The sequence below is a fragment of the Enhydra lutris genome, unplaced genomic scaffold (assembly GCF_002288905.1).
Source record: "Enhydra lutris kenyoni isolate GAN:26980312 unplaced genomic scaffold, ASM228890v2 scaffoldscaffold7, whole genome shotgun sequence".
Lineage (NCBI taxonomy): Eukaryota > Metazoa > Chordata > Mammalia > Carnivora > Mustelidae > Enhydra > Enhydra lutris.
The window spans coordinates 14,973,275-14,987,223 of NW_019154091.1; the positions used below are offsets into that span (position 1 = coordinate 14,973,275).

The 13,949-nt window shown below is 34.2% G+C and overlaps 1 protein-coding gene across 1 annotated transcript in view; it reads left to right on the forward strand.

The window, feature by feature from the left end:
• LOC111142280 (chromosome unknown C12orf50 homolog) overlaps positions 1–13,949 on the forward strand; it is a 32,258-nt gene that overhangs the window by 12,379 nt on the left and 5,930 nt on the right. Inside the window, exons 4-9 of the mRNA XM_022495333.1 lie at positions 6,958–7,116; positions 7,563–7,640; positions 7,723–7,836; positions 9,747–9,857; positions 11,033–11,140; positions 12,494–12,610. Coding sequence (XP_022351041.1) covers positions 6,958–7,116; positions 7,563–7,640; positions 7,723–7,836; positions 9,747–9,857; positions 11,033–11,140; positions 12,494–12,610 — 687 coding nt within the window. The remainder of the gene's footprint in view (positions 1–6,957; positions 7,117–7,562; positions 7,641–7,722; positions 7,837–9,746; positions 9,858–11,032; positions 11,141–12,493; positions 12,611–13,949) is intronic.

Sequence of the window (13,949 nt, forward strand, 5' to 3'; positions counted from 1 at the left end):
TTAACACATTTTAAAACACATTTCCTTAGGATTGTTATTATTAGTTATTATTAATACATAATTTATTAAAACAACATAATTATGCCGCACACTGATAAATAATTACTGCACATAAGAGTAGACTTTTATTGGAGAGGTAACTATTAATGAGCTAATGATCAAAATTATTCCCATCTGTTTATGAAACAGAAAGGCATATAGCTATAAGTAATATCCAGAACTAGCATATTATCCTACCTTTTCTAAGAGAGTGAGGAGATAGTTAATATTTTATAAGCTGGAATAAAGTAAGGCCTGATTTTAATAAGAACATTTCACAACATTATTTGATAAAATGGGTTTTAACTACCTGGTGGAATAACACTCAACTGGAAGAAAATAATTTCAAAATATTTTTTATGCATGGGTTTTATCTAAGATATCATGAATAATTTGGCAGTCCTGTAAATAATTACACCTGAATTTAAAAAACTGTGATTGTAGGTTGATGTTCAAAAATGTATCGTAAGGAGTTTCACAGATATATTCCTCAGTTAAACAGCAATAGTTGATGCAAGTTATATATTAAACAAAAAGTAAAGTGTCTGGAAATTGTCCTAAGGGCACAAAGCAAGAATTTATTTAAAAAAATCTATTCAGGGCACCTGGGTGGCTCATTCAGTTAAGCATCCAACTGTTGATTTTGTCTCAGGTCATGATGTCAGGGTCATGAAACTGTGTCCCACATCAGGCTCCATATACAGCACAGACAGTGTGGAGCCTACTCAAGATTTTCTCTCTCCCTCTCCTTCTGCCCCACCCCCCGGACTTGAGCATGGTCTCTCTCTCTCACACACTAAGAAAGAAAAAAAGAAAGAAAGGAAGGAAAGAGAGAAAGAAAGGAAAATCTATTAAATATCAGTTAGAACAACAAATCTTGGGATGCCTGGGTGGCTAAGTCAATTAAGTGCCTGCCTTCAGCTTAAGGCATGATCCTGGAGTCCTGGGATTGAGTCCCACATTGAGCTCCCTGCTCAGTGGGGAGCCTGCTTCTCCCTCTGCCTGTTGCTCCCTCTACTTGTGCTCTCACAAAAACCTTATTAAAAAAAAAAAAAAAAGAACAGCCCGTCTGTGGTATTCGAGTCACCACCCACTCCTCTCCCACCCCCAGTACAGTGTAAAAGAAGTTCTACTCTATGTGGGTTGAGCCAAGAACACAGGGTGCACTCTACCTCCAGCTCCCTACTGGGGAATATGGTATCTTCTTGGGAGGAGCAGGCAGCTAGCATTTCTTATACTCCTCACTTACAGCTTCATGTTGAAAGAACTGTATTTTTCAGGCAAGAGAGGCTAAGAGTTCTGGGTCTTCTATCCAGGACTACTCATAGAGCAGAAGTTCTGTTACAGAGGTAGCAGGCAGAGAGTAACAAGCCCCCAATTGTCCAACTGCCAGAAAGGGGCAAACCATAAATATCAGAGGTTACCAACCCTGCCCAGGGCCTACTTATAAACCAGGGGTATCACTCCAAGAGAAGTGACTGTCCCTGTTCCCAATAATGGCACTGAGGTTTTGCTTGAGCAAGAGAGATAAGCTGTAGGGGCAGAGAACTCTGAAACTCTCCAAAAGAGATCTGAATTTATCTGGAACAGAACAGAGTATGGGAAAGTTTATCATGGCATTCTAGAAAACAATGGAGAGTTTGGGGGTAAGCAATGATGAAGAGACTGGTAGCTCCATGAGAGCAACAAGCTAAATGATAGACCAAATAAGAGTTGAACAAATACAACCAAGGGAAGAGTTAAGAAGAGCTGTCCTGAGATTGGAACATACTTGAAAGATTGGCCTCAAAGACTACCTCTGCAAAGGGATCAGAACTTAACTGAATCAAATGGTGAAGCAGTTTATGCCCCAGTGCACTGATGGAAACAACAGAGGAATCAACCCGCAAGTAATGGAGTCTGACAGCTGGGAATGAAACCGACAGAGGTAGATAGCTTAACCGAGAAACCAAGGAAAGAGACAAAGAGAGTACTGGTGGAACCATTGTCATCCATGGATTTATCAAGCCTGCATCCTCTGAGGAGTGACATCAGGTGCTACACACTGTGGGAGAAAATAGATTTTTTTTAAATAGTTCAACCAAGTCATTAAAATATTAAAAATCAAACAAAAAAAATCCTGGGGCTAGGGGTAAGAAATCAAGATCCAGAGTTGCTACAATACATTGTGCAAACTGTCCAGTTAAAAAAAATGAATAGGAATTTATGAGACATACAAAGAAGCAAGAAAGTGTAACCCATACACAAGAAATAAATGTAGGCAACAAAATGCCTTGAGATGGCTTAGATGTTAGAGTTAACAAACATAATTTAAGCAGTTATAATATGTTTGAAGACATACAGAAAACCATGCTTGATGTTAAGGTAGGTATAATGACAATGTCTCAATAAATAGAGAATATCAATAAATAGATACAAACTATGAAAAGAACTGAACAGTATAATAACTGAATAAAATATTAGAGGGCTCAACAGGTTTGAGATGACAAAAGAATCAGCAAACTTAAAAATAGAATAGAGATTATACAGCCTGAAAAAGAGAGAAAACAGAAATAATGGTTGAAAATTCCCTAAATTCAGGGGCGCCTGGGTGGCTCAGTGGTTAAGCCTCTGCCTTCAGCTCAGGTCATGATCTCAGGGTCCTGGGATCAAGTCCCATGTCGGGCTCTCTGCTCAGTGGAGAACCTGCTTCCTCCTCTCTCTCTCTCTCTCTCTCTTTGCCTACTTGTGATCTCTGTCAAATAAATAAATAAATCTTCAAAAAAAAAAAAAAGAAAATTCCCTAAATTCAATGAGAAATATTAATCTACATGTTCAAGAAACAACAAATTCTAAGTAGGATAAGTCCAAGGATATCTGCATCCAGACATATCATAGTTAAAGGGTTAAATGCCAAAAACAAAAGCAAATTTTGGAAAAGAACAAAATAAACATGATTAGTCACATATTAAAGGAACCTCAGTAAGATTAACAGCTGATTTCTCAGACATGTTGTAATCCAGAAGGCAGTAGGACATATTCAAAGTATTGAAAGGAAAAAAAAAAAAAACCCATATACACTTGCATTTGTATATAATTGTATTTTTGAGTCTTTGGCAATAAGACCATAAAGGAGGCATCTGAGAGCAAACCTATATTATGGTAAGGACATGATACCAGGTGGTGGCTCAAATCCATAGGAATAAATGAATAGAATCAAGAATGATAAATAAGAAGGTTAATATAACAAACCCTATAGATACACATTTTCTCTTCCTTCTCTCATCTCCTTTAAAAAATACAAAAATTAAAGTAATATAACAATGTATTTTTGGGTTTGTAACACATATAGATAGAACAACAGCAGCACAAATTGGGAGGGATGGAAGAAGGAATAGAGCTATATAGGAATAACCTTATTATCTCTAGCGGGAATTAAATAATATAAATCTGAAGTATATTTTGAAAAGTTAGGAACTATATGGTAAGCCCTAGAGCAACTCCCCAGAAGATACCTTTAAAAATATGGAAAAATCATAAGAATAATTAAACTGTTACACTAAAAAATATAGAGGAACAAAAAAGAATACAGCAAGTAAAATGACAGATAAAAATCCAACTATATCAATAATAACATTGAATGCGATTTGATTAAAATACAATAAAAAGGCAGACATTACCAGATTAAAAATAAGGATTCAACTATATGTTATCTATAGAAGATACACTTTGGATTTAAATACACAAATAAGTTGAAAGCGAAGAATGAAAAAAGATATCCGATGCAAACAATTACGAACTACAAGGAAACAGAAGACTTGAGCAACTATAAAATAGCACAACCAAACAGACATCTATATATTATTCCTTGCAATAATAACAGAATACACTTATTTCTCAAGTGCAAATGGAACAGTATCCAGGATAAACTATATATTAGGCCATAAAATAAGCTTTAATAAATTTGGAATTATAGAAATCATACAATGCATGTTCTCCAAACATAATGGAAATAGAAATCACTAAGAGAAAAAAATAATGGGAAATCCACAAATATCTAGAAATTAAACAACACATCTATAACCAACCAAGAAATTATAAGGAAGATTAGCCAATGCTTTGAGATGAATGAAAATGAAGGAACAGCGTACTAAAACTCATAGGATTCAAGTAAAACCGTATCAAGAAGAAATTTTATAATTATAATACCTATTTTTAAAAATATGGTCTCAAATTAACCTAACTTTATACTTTAAGACACTGGAAGAAGACCAAAGTAAACCTAAAACAAACAGAAGGAAGAAAATAATAAATATTAAAGCAGAAATTAATGAAATAGAGAGTAGAAACTTGTATCCATTCTCTGATGAGTGGATAAAATATTATGGTATATCTGGACAATGGATTATTGTTTGGATAAAAAAGGAATAAAGTATTGTTACAGGTGGCAGCATGGATAAACCTTGAAAACCCTATGGTAAGTGGAAGATGACATGTACAAAAGACCAAACACATATTGTATGATTCCACTTAGAGCAAATCCATAGAGACAAAGTATATTAGTGATTGTGTAAGACTAGGGGTATTTGGAAGACTGCTAATGGGAATGGGGTTCTTCTTCGGAGTGATCAAATGTCCTAAAATTGATTATGGCAATGGTTGCATAACTCTGTGAAAATACTAAAAACTACTGAACTGTATTATATTCATGTGGTAAATACATGGCGCATGAATTATACCTCAAGGAAACTTCTAAAAATGTGACTCTAAAATTTACTCTTGAATGTTCAGCTTATTTTTGCAACTAATGACAAGTCTTGAGAATATATACCGAGAATAGCTAAAAAGCTTTATTTAAAGGCATGTTTTTCCTTTTGAGTTTTTACTAGCACTCTCCTTCCATTGATGGCAAGAGACTTTCCCCTTGAGATTTATATATTCTTTAACAATAGTTCAGAAGTGGAAGAAGCAAAAATTTTCAACCAAATTTCTTCAGTACTACATACTCTACTATGTATTTGAATTTAGAATGTTCCAACATGGACCCCAACAGCACTTTTTCTAATACCTTGTGTATTCATTTTCTGTTACTGCTATAACAAATTACCAGTGACCAAGTGGCTTCAACAACTCATTTGTTATCTCATAGTTGTAGTTTAGAAATTTCAAGCAGACCTCTCTGGGTTAAAATTAAGTTGTCTCCAAGGCAGCATTTCTTTTGAAGACTCTGGGAGAGAATCTGTTCCCTCGCCTTTTCCAGTTGCTAGAGGCTTTCTGTATTCCATGGTTCATATCCTCCCTCCTCCACCTTCAAAATCAGCAATGAAAGTCAAGTCCTCCTGACAACTGCATCACTTGACAGAGCTTCCACGGTCACACCACTTTCTTGGCTCTCTTCCTCTGCATCTCTCTTCCATTAGTAAAGACCCTTTTGATTACCTTGGGCCCACCTGGATAATTGAGAACAAACAATCTGCCATTTTTAAGGTCAGCTGATTATGTCTTAATTCCACCTGCAGCCTTAATTCCTCTTTCCCATATAACATATACATAGGTTCTGGGAATTTAGGACATGGACATCCTTAGGGGGGCATTATTCTGCCTACCACATCATGATTTTCTCCTGGTAGAAATGTGCATAAATTAAGGTAACAGAGAAAGCCCTACGGGTTTGAGGTAGTTTGGTTCATCAATAAAGGAGGATTTGTCTTGGGCAGTGTATTCTAGTATATTCTCACATGAATGAAGGGCCTTTATTGTACAAAGTGGAGAGAAGGCTATTGTGAACTCAAGCCTGTTCTTAGGCTAACCAACTTTAGGGGAAAAATAAATGTGGAAATTAAGGATCTGGAATAGGATTCATTGGTTTCAAATTATTGGAATGGCACACCTAAAGATTTCCTATAACCCAGGACCCTAGTTAGATGATCATTCATTTGGGGTAGTGGTTTCCAAATGGGGCTGATTTCATAATTACCTGAGAATTTTAAAAAATGCAATTAGATTTTCGGGCTTTAATCCAGACCTGCTAAATCGAAGTTCAGAAAGCAGAGACCCAAAAGATGTTTTAAATTTCTTTTTTTAAAAGATTTTATTTATTTATCTGAGAAAGAGTGAGAGCACGAGGGGAGGATAAGGGCAGAGAAAGAGGGAGAAGCAAGCTCCCGGCTCACCAGGGAGCCCTATGTAGGGTTTGATCACAGGACTCTGGGATCACAACCTGGTCCAGTGGCAGATGCTTAACTTACTTACCCACCCAGGTGCCCTTGTCTTGAATAATTTCTTTAGTTGATTCTGATAATTAGCCAAATTTGGTAACTACTCATTTAGAAAACAAAGGGGATCGAATTAGTGATAATAGAAGATTCATGTGTTCGCTAAATTTTTCTATTAATTGCTTTCTAGTTTTAAAGTTACAGGACATTTAAATATGACCTAGAGCTTTGGACAGTTTAACCAATGTGCAGCCAACAGAGAAATCTGAACGTATCATTCTTTCTCATGTCCAAGTAATCATGCAGCCCGACAAAACTAGAACCATTGGATGTTTTCCTCTTTTGGGCATATATACTTTGCCATTATAAGCTATGCCTTATTTGAATTTGTCTATGTTAATTTGTTGTAAAGTGATTAATTTACTCTTATTCCATAGGTACAATCAATGTAAGAATACAGTAATACTTATGGTCACTTCGCATTTATACCAAAATTGTGATATGCCAAGTCATGGTTATAATTCCTATCTAAAATCTATGAATTAGTGTATTTTCTGCACCTTCCAGGCAAAATTTTGATATTTATTAGATTAATAACCTTTTCAGAAATAAGATAAGACACCTTTTAATAAAATGTGCAGTAAATTAGGAGGACACTGTTGATCATTGAACATGCACATAAAACGTATCTTAAAAAGACTGAAATTTTGCATTTCCTCTGTAGGTATCACACCACAGAAAGAGAGTCAGGAAGGAATTCCACCCCTGACCCAGAGTCAGGAACCCCTGAAACCTCAGGAGAATATATCACGACCCATTCACCATCCTTTAGTTTTAAAAACTAACTTTGAGGAAGAAGAGGAGGAAGGAGATGAACAAAATGGTTAGTAAGGCTTTTCTCAGATTTACAATGCATACTCAAAAGCCCTTTTTTTTTTTTACATATTTTTTTTAACTGTGAGAGGTTCATAACATAATATGTTAGGTAGATTTTGGTAAGAAAATAGATTGAATATTATTAAGTATGTTCAATTCATTATGTTCCAATTTGTTCTATGTCTACACATGCTTATGATCATTTGGATTGGAGGGTTTTTGTTGTATGATGGCTGGGAGATACATTTCATTTAAATTTGTACAGTTACTTAAACTGATTTTTGAAATATAGTAACTCGAGACATTTACCAGTATGCAAATTATTGATTTTAAAAATTAAAAAAAAAAATCCATGAGAACAATGCCTGGGGTTTTTCATTCTGATGTATGTATTTTCATATTATTTGTCTTTGGACAACTTATTTAAAAAATATATATATATATATCCTATAGATGCTTCTAGTTTATGGACAAAGACTCCTGAAGAGATTGAAGAAAAAAGAGCAATAAAGGAGATGTGTTACAAATCTGGTAAGAAATCAAACATTTGTGGATTTTCAAATGCTTGATGTGACAAAAACACTAACCCCCTACTTTTCTAATGGGAGATTAGGTGAATACTACAGATTCCATACTCCTCCAGATATTTCATCATCAAAAAGCATAGCCTCTACAGCAGACAAAGAAATAGAAAAGCCTTTGGAAAACGGCAGTGAACTGCAAGAAGGTAAGGAATGAAAAGACAGCACTTCAAGGTGCTGTGTAAGAGATACTTGGTGTGATAGGCTGTGAATTATTTAGTAAGATGTAACTAGAGTTAAATGATAAATAATACATCAGAATTGAGAATGAGGAGGAAGTGCTTTCATCAGATGACCTATATTTAATAAGAAAAGCTGCAGTTAATGTAATTACGCTTTCCTCATGGAGCTAAAGAAAGAATAAGCTTCATAGGCGCATGGTGGCACTTCCCCCTCGCCCCCGCCCTGACCACGCAAGTCATTCTGTAAATAACTTGCTTCTACCATTTATTTTTCTTTGCAAATAAATCTCCCTGTGAAATAGGTGCATATTTTTCTCTGTGAATAGAAAGGACAACCTAGCCGTAGAAGGACAAAAGGAGATCAGAGAATGATGTTAGTGGCAGAAAAAGGATACATTTGTTCATTGAATGAGTACCTTTTGTGTACCAGGCAATTTCAGAAGCAATGCAGGTGGATGATTCCAAGGCTGGGCCTTTCATGGGTCTTGTGTTTTGGTGAGTCTTATTTTAATGTTGGTAAACAATTTGCCCTTGAAGGCAAGATAAATACATTATTTTCTGGATATAAAACCAGAAACTCAATGAAAACCCATGGATGCCACGAGTTTATACAGTTGTCTTGCCACTAGGATGAGCTGAAAAGTTTTGCTGCAGTAGGAGATTTGAATCCCTTTCTCTCCCTAAAAATTAAAAAAATACATATATATATAGTTGGGGGAAATCTCCCAACATCAAGATGAGGGTATAATGAAGTAGAGGATCAAGAGTAAAATGCCTGCCCTTAAAGTACATATGTAGCAAACTATTTAAACATATGGCGGTAGGTGGCAGCAACAGACCATTCGATGTTGGAATGACCGCCAAAACAGCCGAGAGGTGGGCACCCTAGCTGGAGAAGGGCACACTGCCCACATAACTAGACAAGGGCAAAAGAAAACAAAACAAGTTAGCAAGGAATATAAAAAGGGTAGATTAGAAAGATAATTACACGTACTTTCACTTTATATTATGGTTTTAAAAGTCTTTTGTTTTTAAATAATTTCAGTTAATTCATGATAGCCTTTGCCAGATTTCCCCAAATGTTAGTATTTTACACATTCAATTTTTCACTCTTTCTTTCTCTAAATATACACACTGTGTTTTTTTCTAAACACTTTGTGCAAGAGTAAGTTGCAGATATGATGCCCCTACATAACTCTCACATTGGTATAAATATCAAAATCAGGAAATTACCACTGACACCATATTATTTACAGGATTTTTTGAAATAAATTTCACCAGCAGTACCATCAATGTTCTTTACAGCGAAATGAACTTTTTTCCTGATTTAGAATCCAATATAGTATCATATGGTACATTAGATTATCATCTCTCTCTTATTCTGTTTTTAATAGTTTATTTTAGAAGAAAATTATCTAGAGATGTATAAGAAAAACACTAAGAATTATTTAATTCTGACAGTATGATTTTCATTTTTCAGTGGTAGACTCATACTTTTCATTCAACTTGATCATGATAAATAGATATAATCAAAAGAAATATAAAATTCATTATATGAAGAATACATGAAACCAGTTAAATATATTACACATACATAATAATGTTAGATTCTTTAAATTTTTAAGTTGCCATTTAATAAATAATCCACATAGGAAAGTAAACTTGCTTGTTTGTTATTTTCTTGATAATTACAAAATTTATTTAAAATTCCTATCAGTTTACAGTTCATCATATAACTATGCAAATAATACTTATATTAATTTTTGACTTTATACTGTCATCATGAATTCTACTTTAGACTTATATAAGTGCCTATGGCTCCTGGGATGATTTTCTTTTCTTTTTCCTTTGCTAATTTTTAAAAAAAATTTTAGGGGATGGTCTTACAGTTCCAACAAAATTTAGCCTATTTGAAAGGCAAGGTGAGATAAAAGCATCGTTGGATAGGAAACCAAGGACTGACATTGCCGCTTTTGAAAATGGAGGTGAGTTAAGTTATTCCTGGTTGATTCTGAATGTATCGCCATATAATAAATGATTCTGAATTTCCTCTCATAACTAATTTCATTTTTTCAAAATCTTTTGGACATTTTTATTGTTGGTTTTGGGTAAGGAACTTGAGGCCTGGAATTGTAGGTAATCAGTTGCTGTAGATGAATCCCTATAGGAGAATGTCTGACATGTGATGTGCACTCTGTGAATATTTGTAGATTTTATGTTTAAACAATCAAATGTTTAAACAATCAAATGAGTGGATGAATGAAGACATTTTTATAGAATTTACAGATGACTGGATGTTAATATGCTGGATGAAAGAGCGAAATTTAACAAGGTAAACTCAAACTGTGATACACATAAAGTCTTGCATTTAAGTTCAAGACATTAATGGTAGGGTTTCTTCAAGTTGGGAAAGACTTGACATGATACAGATTGTGAAGAGAAAAGTAAGTGTTTTTTGTTGGCCACAAGTTTTAAAAATGATTCAGTACTGGGTGTCAGTTACCAAAAACTCAGGTAAACTCACACGGAATTATTAGGAATAGTATAGGAAGATAATTAAATGTGGTAAGTCATTTAAAGTTCTCAGTAGTGTTTGACATATAGAAAAATGCTCTATAAATGTCAACTATTATTATACTAATTCTACTGATTTCTGTAATGGTAGTCCACATGAGTGTGTCATTTTAAAAGAAGGTTACTTGAAACACATTTTATGTTAGGGTAACTTGTATGGTGAAGAATCTGGAAATTAAGTATACAAGTAGTATTTAAAGCAATTATGGATATTTATCTTGGAAAATAGAAGACCTTTAAGGAGCATAAAAATTGCTCTCATATATCTGAAGATGTTATATTGAAGATAAACTATACTAACTCTGAGTAACTCTAAAGGATGGTAAAGGGTAGAAGTAAAGATTTATATATGTTAAAGGAAAATTGTGTTGTCTATGTGAATTTCTTTGGAGTTATCTCTATGTAAGCATACATACTCTAATCTAAGCATATGTGATATGTGTGGAGATGTGTGTGATTATCACTGAGAAGTATTTAAATAAAACCGGGAAAAAGGTATACTATAGAAAAGGATAATCTTGTGTTGGAAGATAGTTCTGTAGAACTTTCTGCCACCATGGCCACTGACCATAAGGTATTGTCATAGGAGGTGACTGTTATGTTCCACAGAGGATCATATTTCTTGGAGTAGATGAAAATAAAGCTTTAACAGAAGAGAAGGAAATCACCATATCAAAATGTTCAAATAATAAAGGTAATGAATCATCCTATAATTTTAATTCATTCATAATTTGGATAGGTATGTTAAATACAAAACTTGACACTTGTAGAAACCAATAGAAGAGGCGAGATAATAAATAAAAATATGCATTGAATACAGTGAACAGGAGTCAAAAATTCTAAGGTTTCAGTCCTGGTCTGTCCCTTATTGTTTGACCCTGAGACCATCTCTTTTAGCTTCAGTTTCCTTATCTAAAATACTGGCCTGTTGAACTCCGTAATTTCTAGGAGTCTCTACTGTTACTGGTTCTGTTAAACAGTAAAACCAAGTCCTCTTTAGTTTCTTTTTCCAACCAAATACTCAGTGTGATTGAATTTTCTTAGGGAGATTAGTTTGTGAAGACTGTGAAGAGTATTAATCTCATGATGTCTATGACCTCCCCATTTTATAATTATTACTAGTCTGTGAATAATCCAGAGATATGATAACAAAATCCATCCTTTACAGTTTTAGATTCCCGTTACACCATGCTTAGAATCCCCCCGCTGGTACCTCTCTGCTAGGCAGTTCTCTCAGACTAACCGTATAGCTGTCCTGTAATTAGAGGGCTTTCCATATTCTCCACCCAAATATTAACTAATTTCATCTACCATTTTCCCCACCGTTAAATAAATGTTCTCGAGAGTAGGTTAAGGCACTTATGATCAATGGGAAATGACATGTAAGTCTCTTTTCCTCGCTCTCAGAGATGCAAACACTTTGCCCAAACTATCAAACAAAAACCAAAAAAACGAACAAAATTCTTACTACACTAATAACAGTTGCTACAATTCGCATTTGGCTGTTTAAATTTAAACTAAGATGAAATAAAACTAAAAAAAATCAGCTCTTCAGTTGCATTAGCCATGTTTCGAGTGTTCAATATCCACATGAGACTAGCGGCTATCATTTTGTACAGTACAAACTGAGATAATTTCCATCATTGTATAACGCTCTGCTGGGCTGTCCTGCTCCAAAGCATAGAACACATGAAAGTTGTTACATCTGAATTATTTCTAGAACCTTAATTTAAATAAGCACATTTGATTTAAAATTAATAAATTTCTGATTCTTTTATATGAAGGTATTAAAATATTGCCACAAATACATAATTTATATGTTGAAGATAATGTCTGTAGTTTGGATTTTTAATATTTTGTTAGTGGCAAATTTTGGGGACTCATGGTAGGGATTAGGGAATTTCAGTGATGAACTGTAAAAATTAATATACATATATATATTTTTTTAAAGAGGTATGCCCATCATATAATGTTTGAAAAGTGAAATGCCAACTGAAAGCTTCTTTTACTAATATTGACATTTTATTTTCTTAATTTGCTTTAAAAGATAACACGGACAGTCCTCATCCAAAGCGTTCCCTAACTACCCGACTAGTACCTACAACGCATGTATTAAATGCTACTGAGAATATCAGTATGAAGTGCAGAGAGGACCCCTCTTCAAGTGAGACATTAGCTCTATCACTTTTTGGCCTTAGATATATTTGTCTTATCATGGATTTGTTTTGCTTATTTGAAATAGAATTTTTAAAAAGAAAGAAAAAATGATGGTTTGAAAATTATTCAGGATTAAGAATTAAAAACAATTATTCTTCTACTAACTCTGACAATGAATTGTGATGTAGGTCCTAGTAAATTATACACACTCCCACTAGTTTAATTTAGGTATTAAAATTAATGATATACTACCTTCTCGGAAGATTCATTAGTATTTAGTATAGCATTTTTAATTTAGTGCAACATGGGATACACTGACAGATTTTTATTATGTTTTGGATTATTTTTCATGATTTGGCTTCTCCATGCCATTCAGTATTCTAAGCTACTTCTCTTGATACAATTAAGACTCATGAATCTTCCTTTCTGTTTCCTTCCTTCCTTCTTCCCTTTATTTCATTTCCTGAGTCCTGGTAATGTTCTTGGATCCCAACCAGGCCCTGAAGGAAACCATGATGGTTTACTCCTAAGAACCTCAGTTTGGTGACATTTGTTAAAAATATGGTTTCCAAATCCTAGAAGTGGGGACTTGAGAGTAAAGGTGGAGCACAATATTTGGAGAGGAGGTGGTGAATCAGAATTCAAATTTAACACTGAAACTGATCTTGAGAGCTAAGGCAAAGACAGATTTATTAGTCCACTAGAGACAGCTAATGTAATCTACATAGTGAACTTGTTCATTTTCTCTGTGCAATAGTTACTTATTCATGTTCAGGATCTCCACATAGAGAAGTTATGAGTGCCCCTGTCTACTAGATTGTTTTAAGATTCTCTGCAGAAATGTCCTTTATAAATTCCTAGAAAACTGAGTTTGTATATAAACCTTTCAATGTAAAAACATGCCAGTAAAAAAGTGAATAATTTAGTGATCTTAGCACTTACAAATTCTGACTACTTAGTCTTATTTCTCCAAAACTAATAACACACTCAAATTCTTAAAACTTAAAAGAATAAAGTAATATTCACTAAATGTATTTTACACTAATCCAATTTCTTAAGAAGTAGATCTATGTTCAAAATAACAATTCTAAAACTACTTAAAAAATAACACAATGAGATAAATAATTCTATTTGGAATGTAATTTTATAGTCTTTTAAACAATCTACACATTCCTTTGGGAAAGAGCACTTTTCCCCTGAGGAATGCTACATATTGAAAGTTTTCTCATCAGTCAATTTCCAGGACAGATTTTTTTGGGGGAGGGGGCGCTGCTTTAAGAAATAAGTCACCCTTTGTTCTAGAAAGTAAAGTATTAGAGGAGTGCATTTATTTTTTTCTCTGGCTT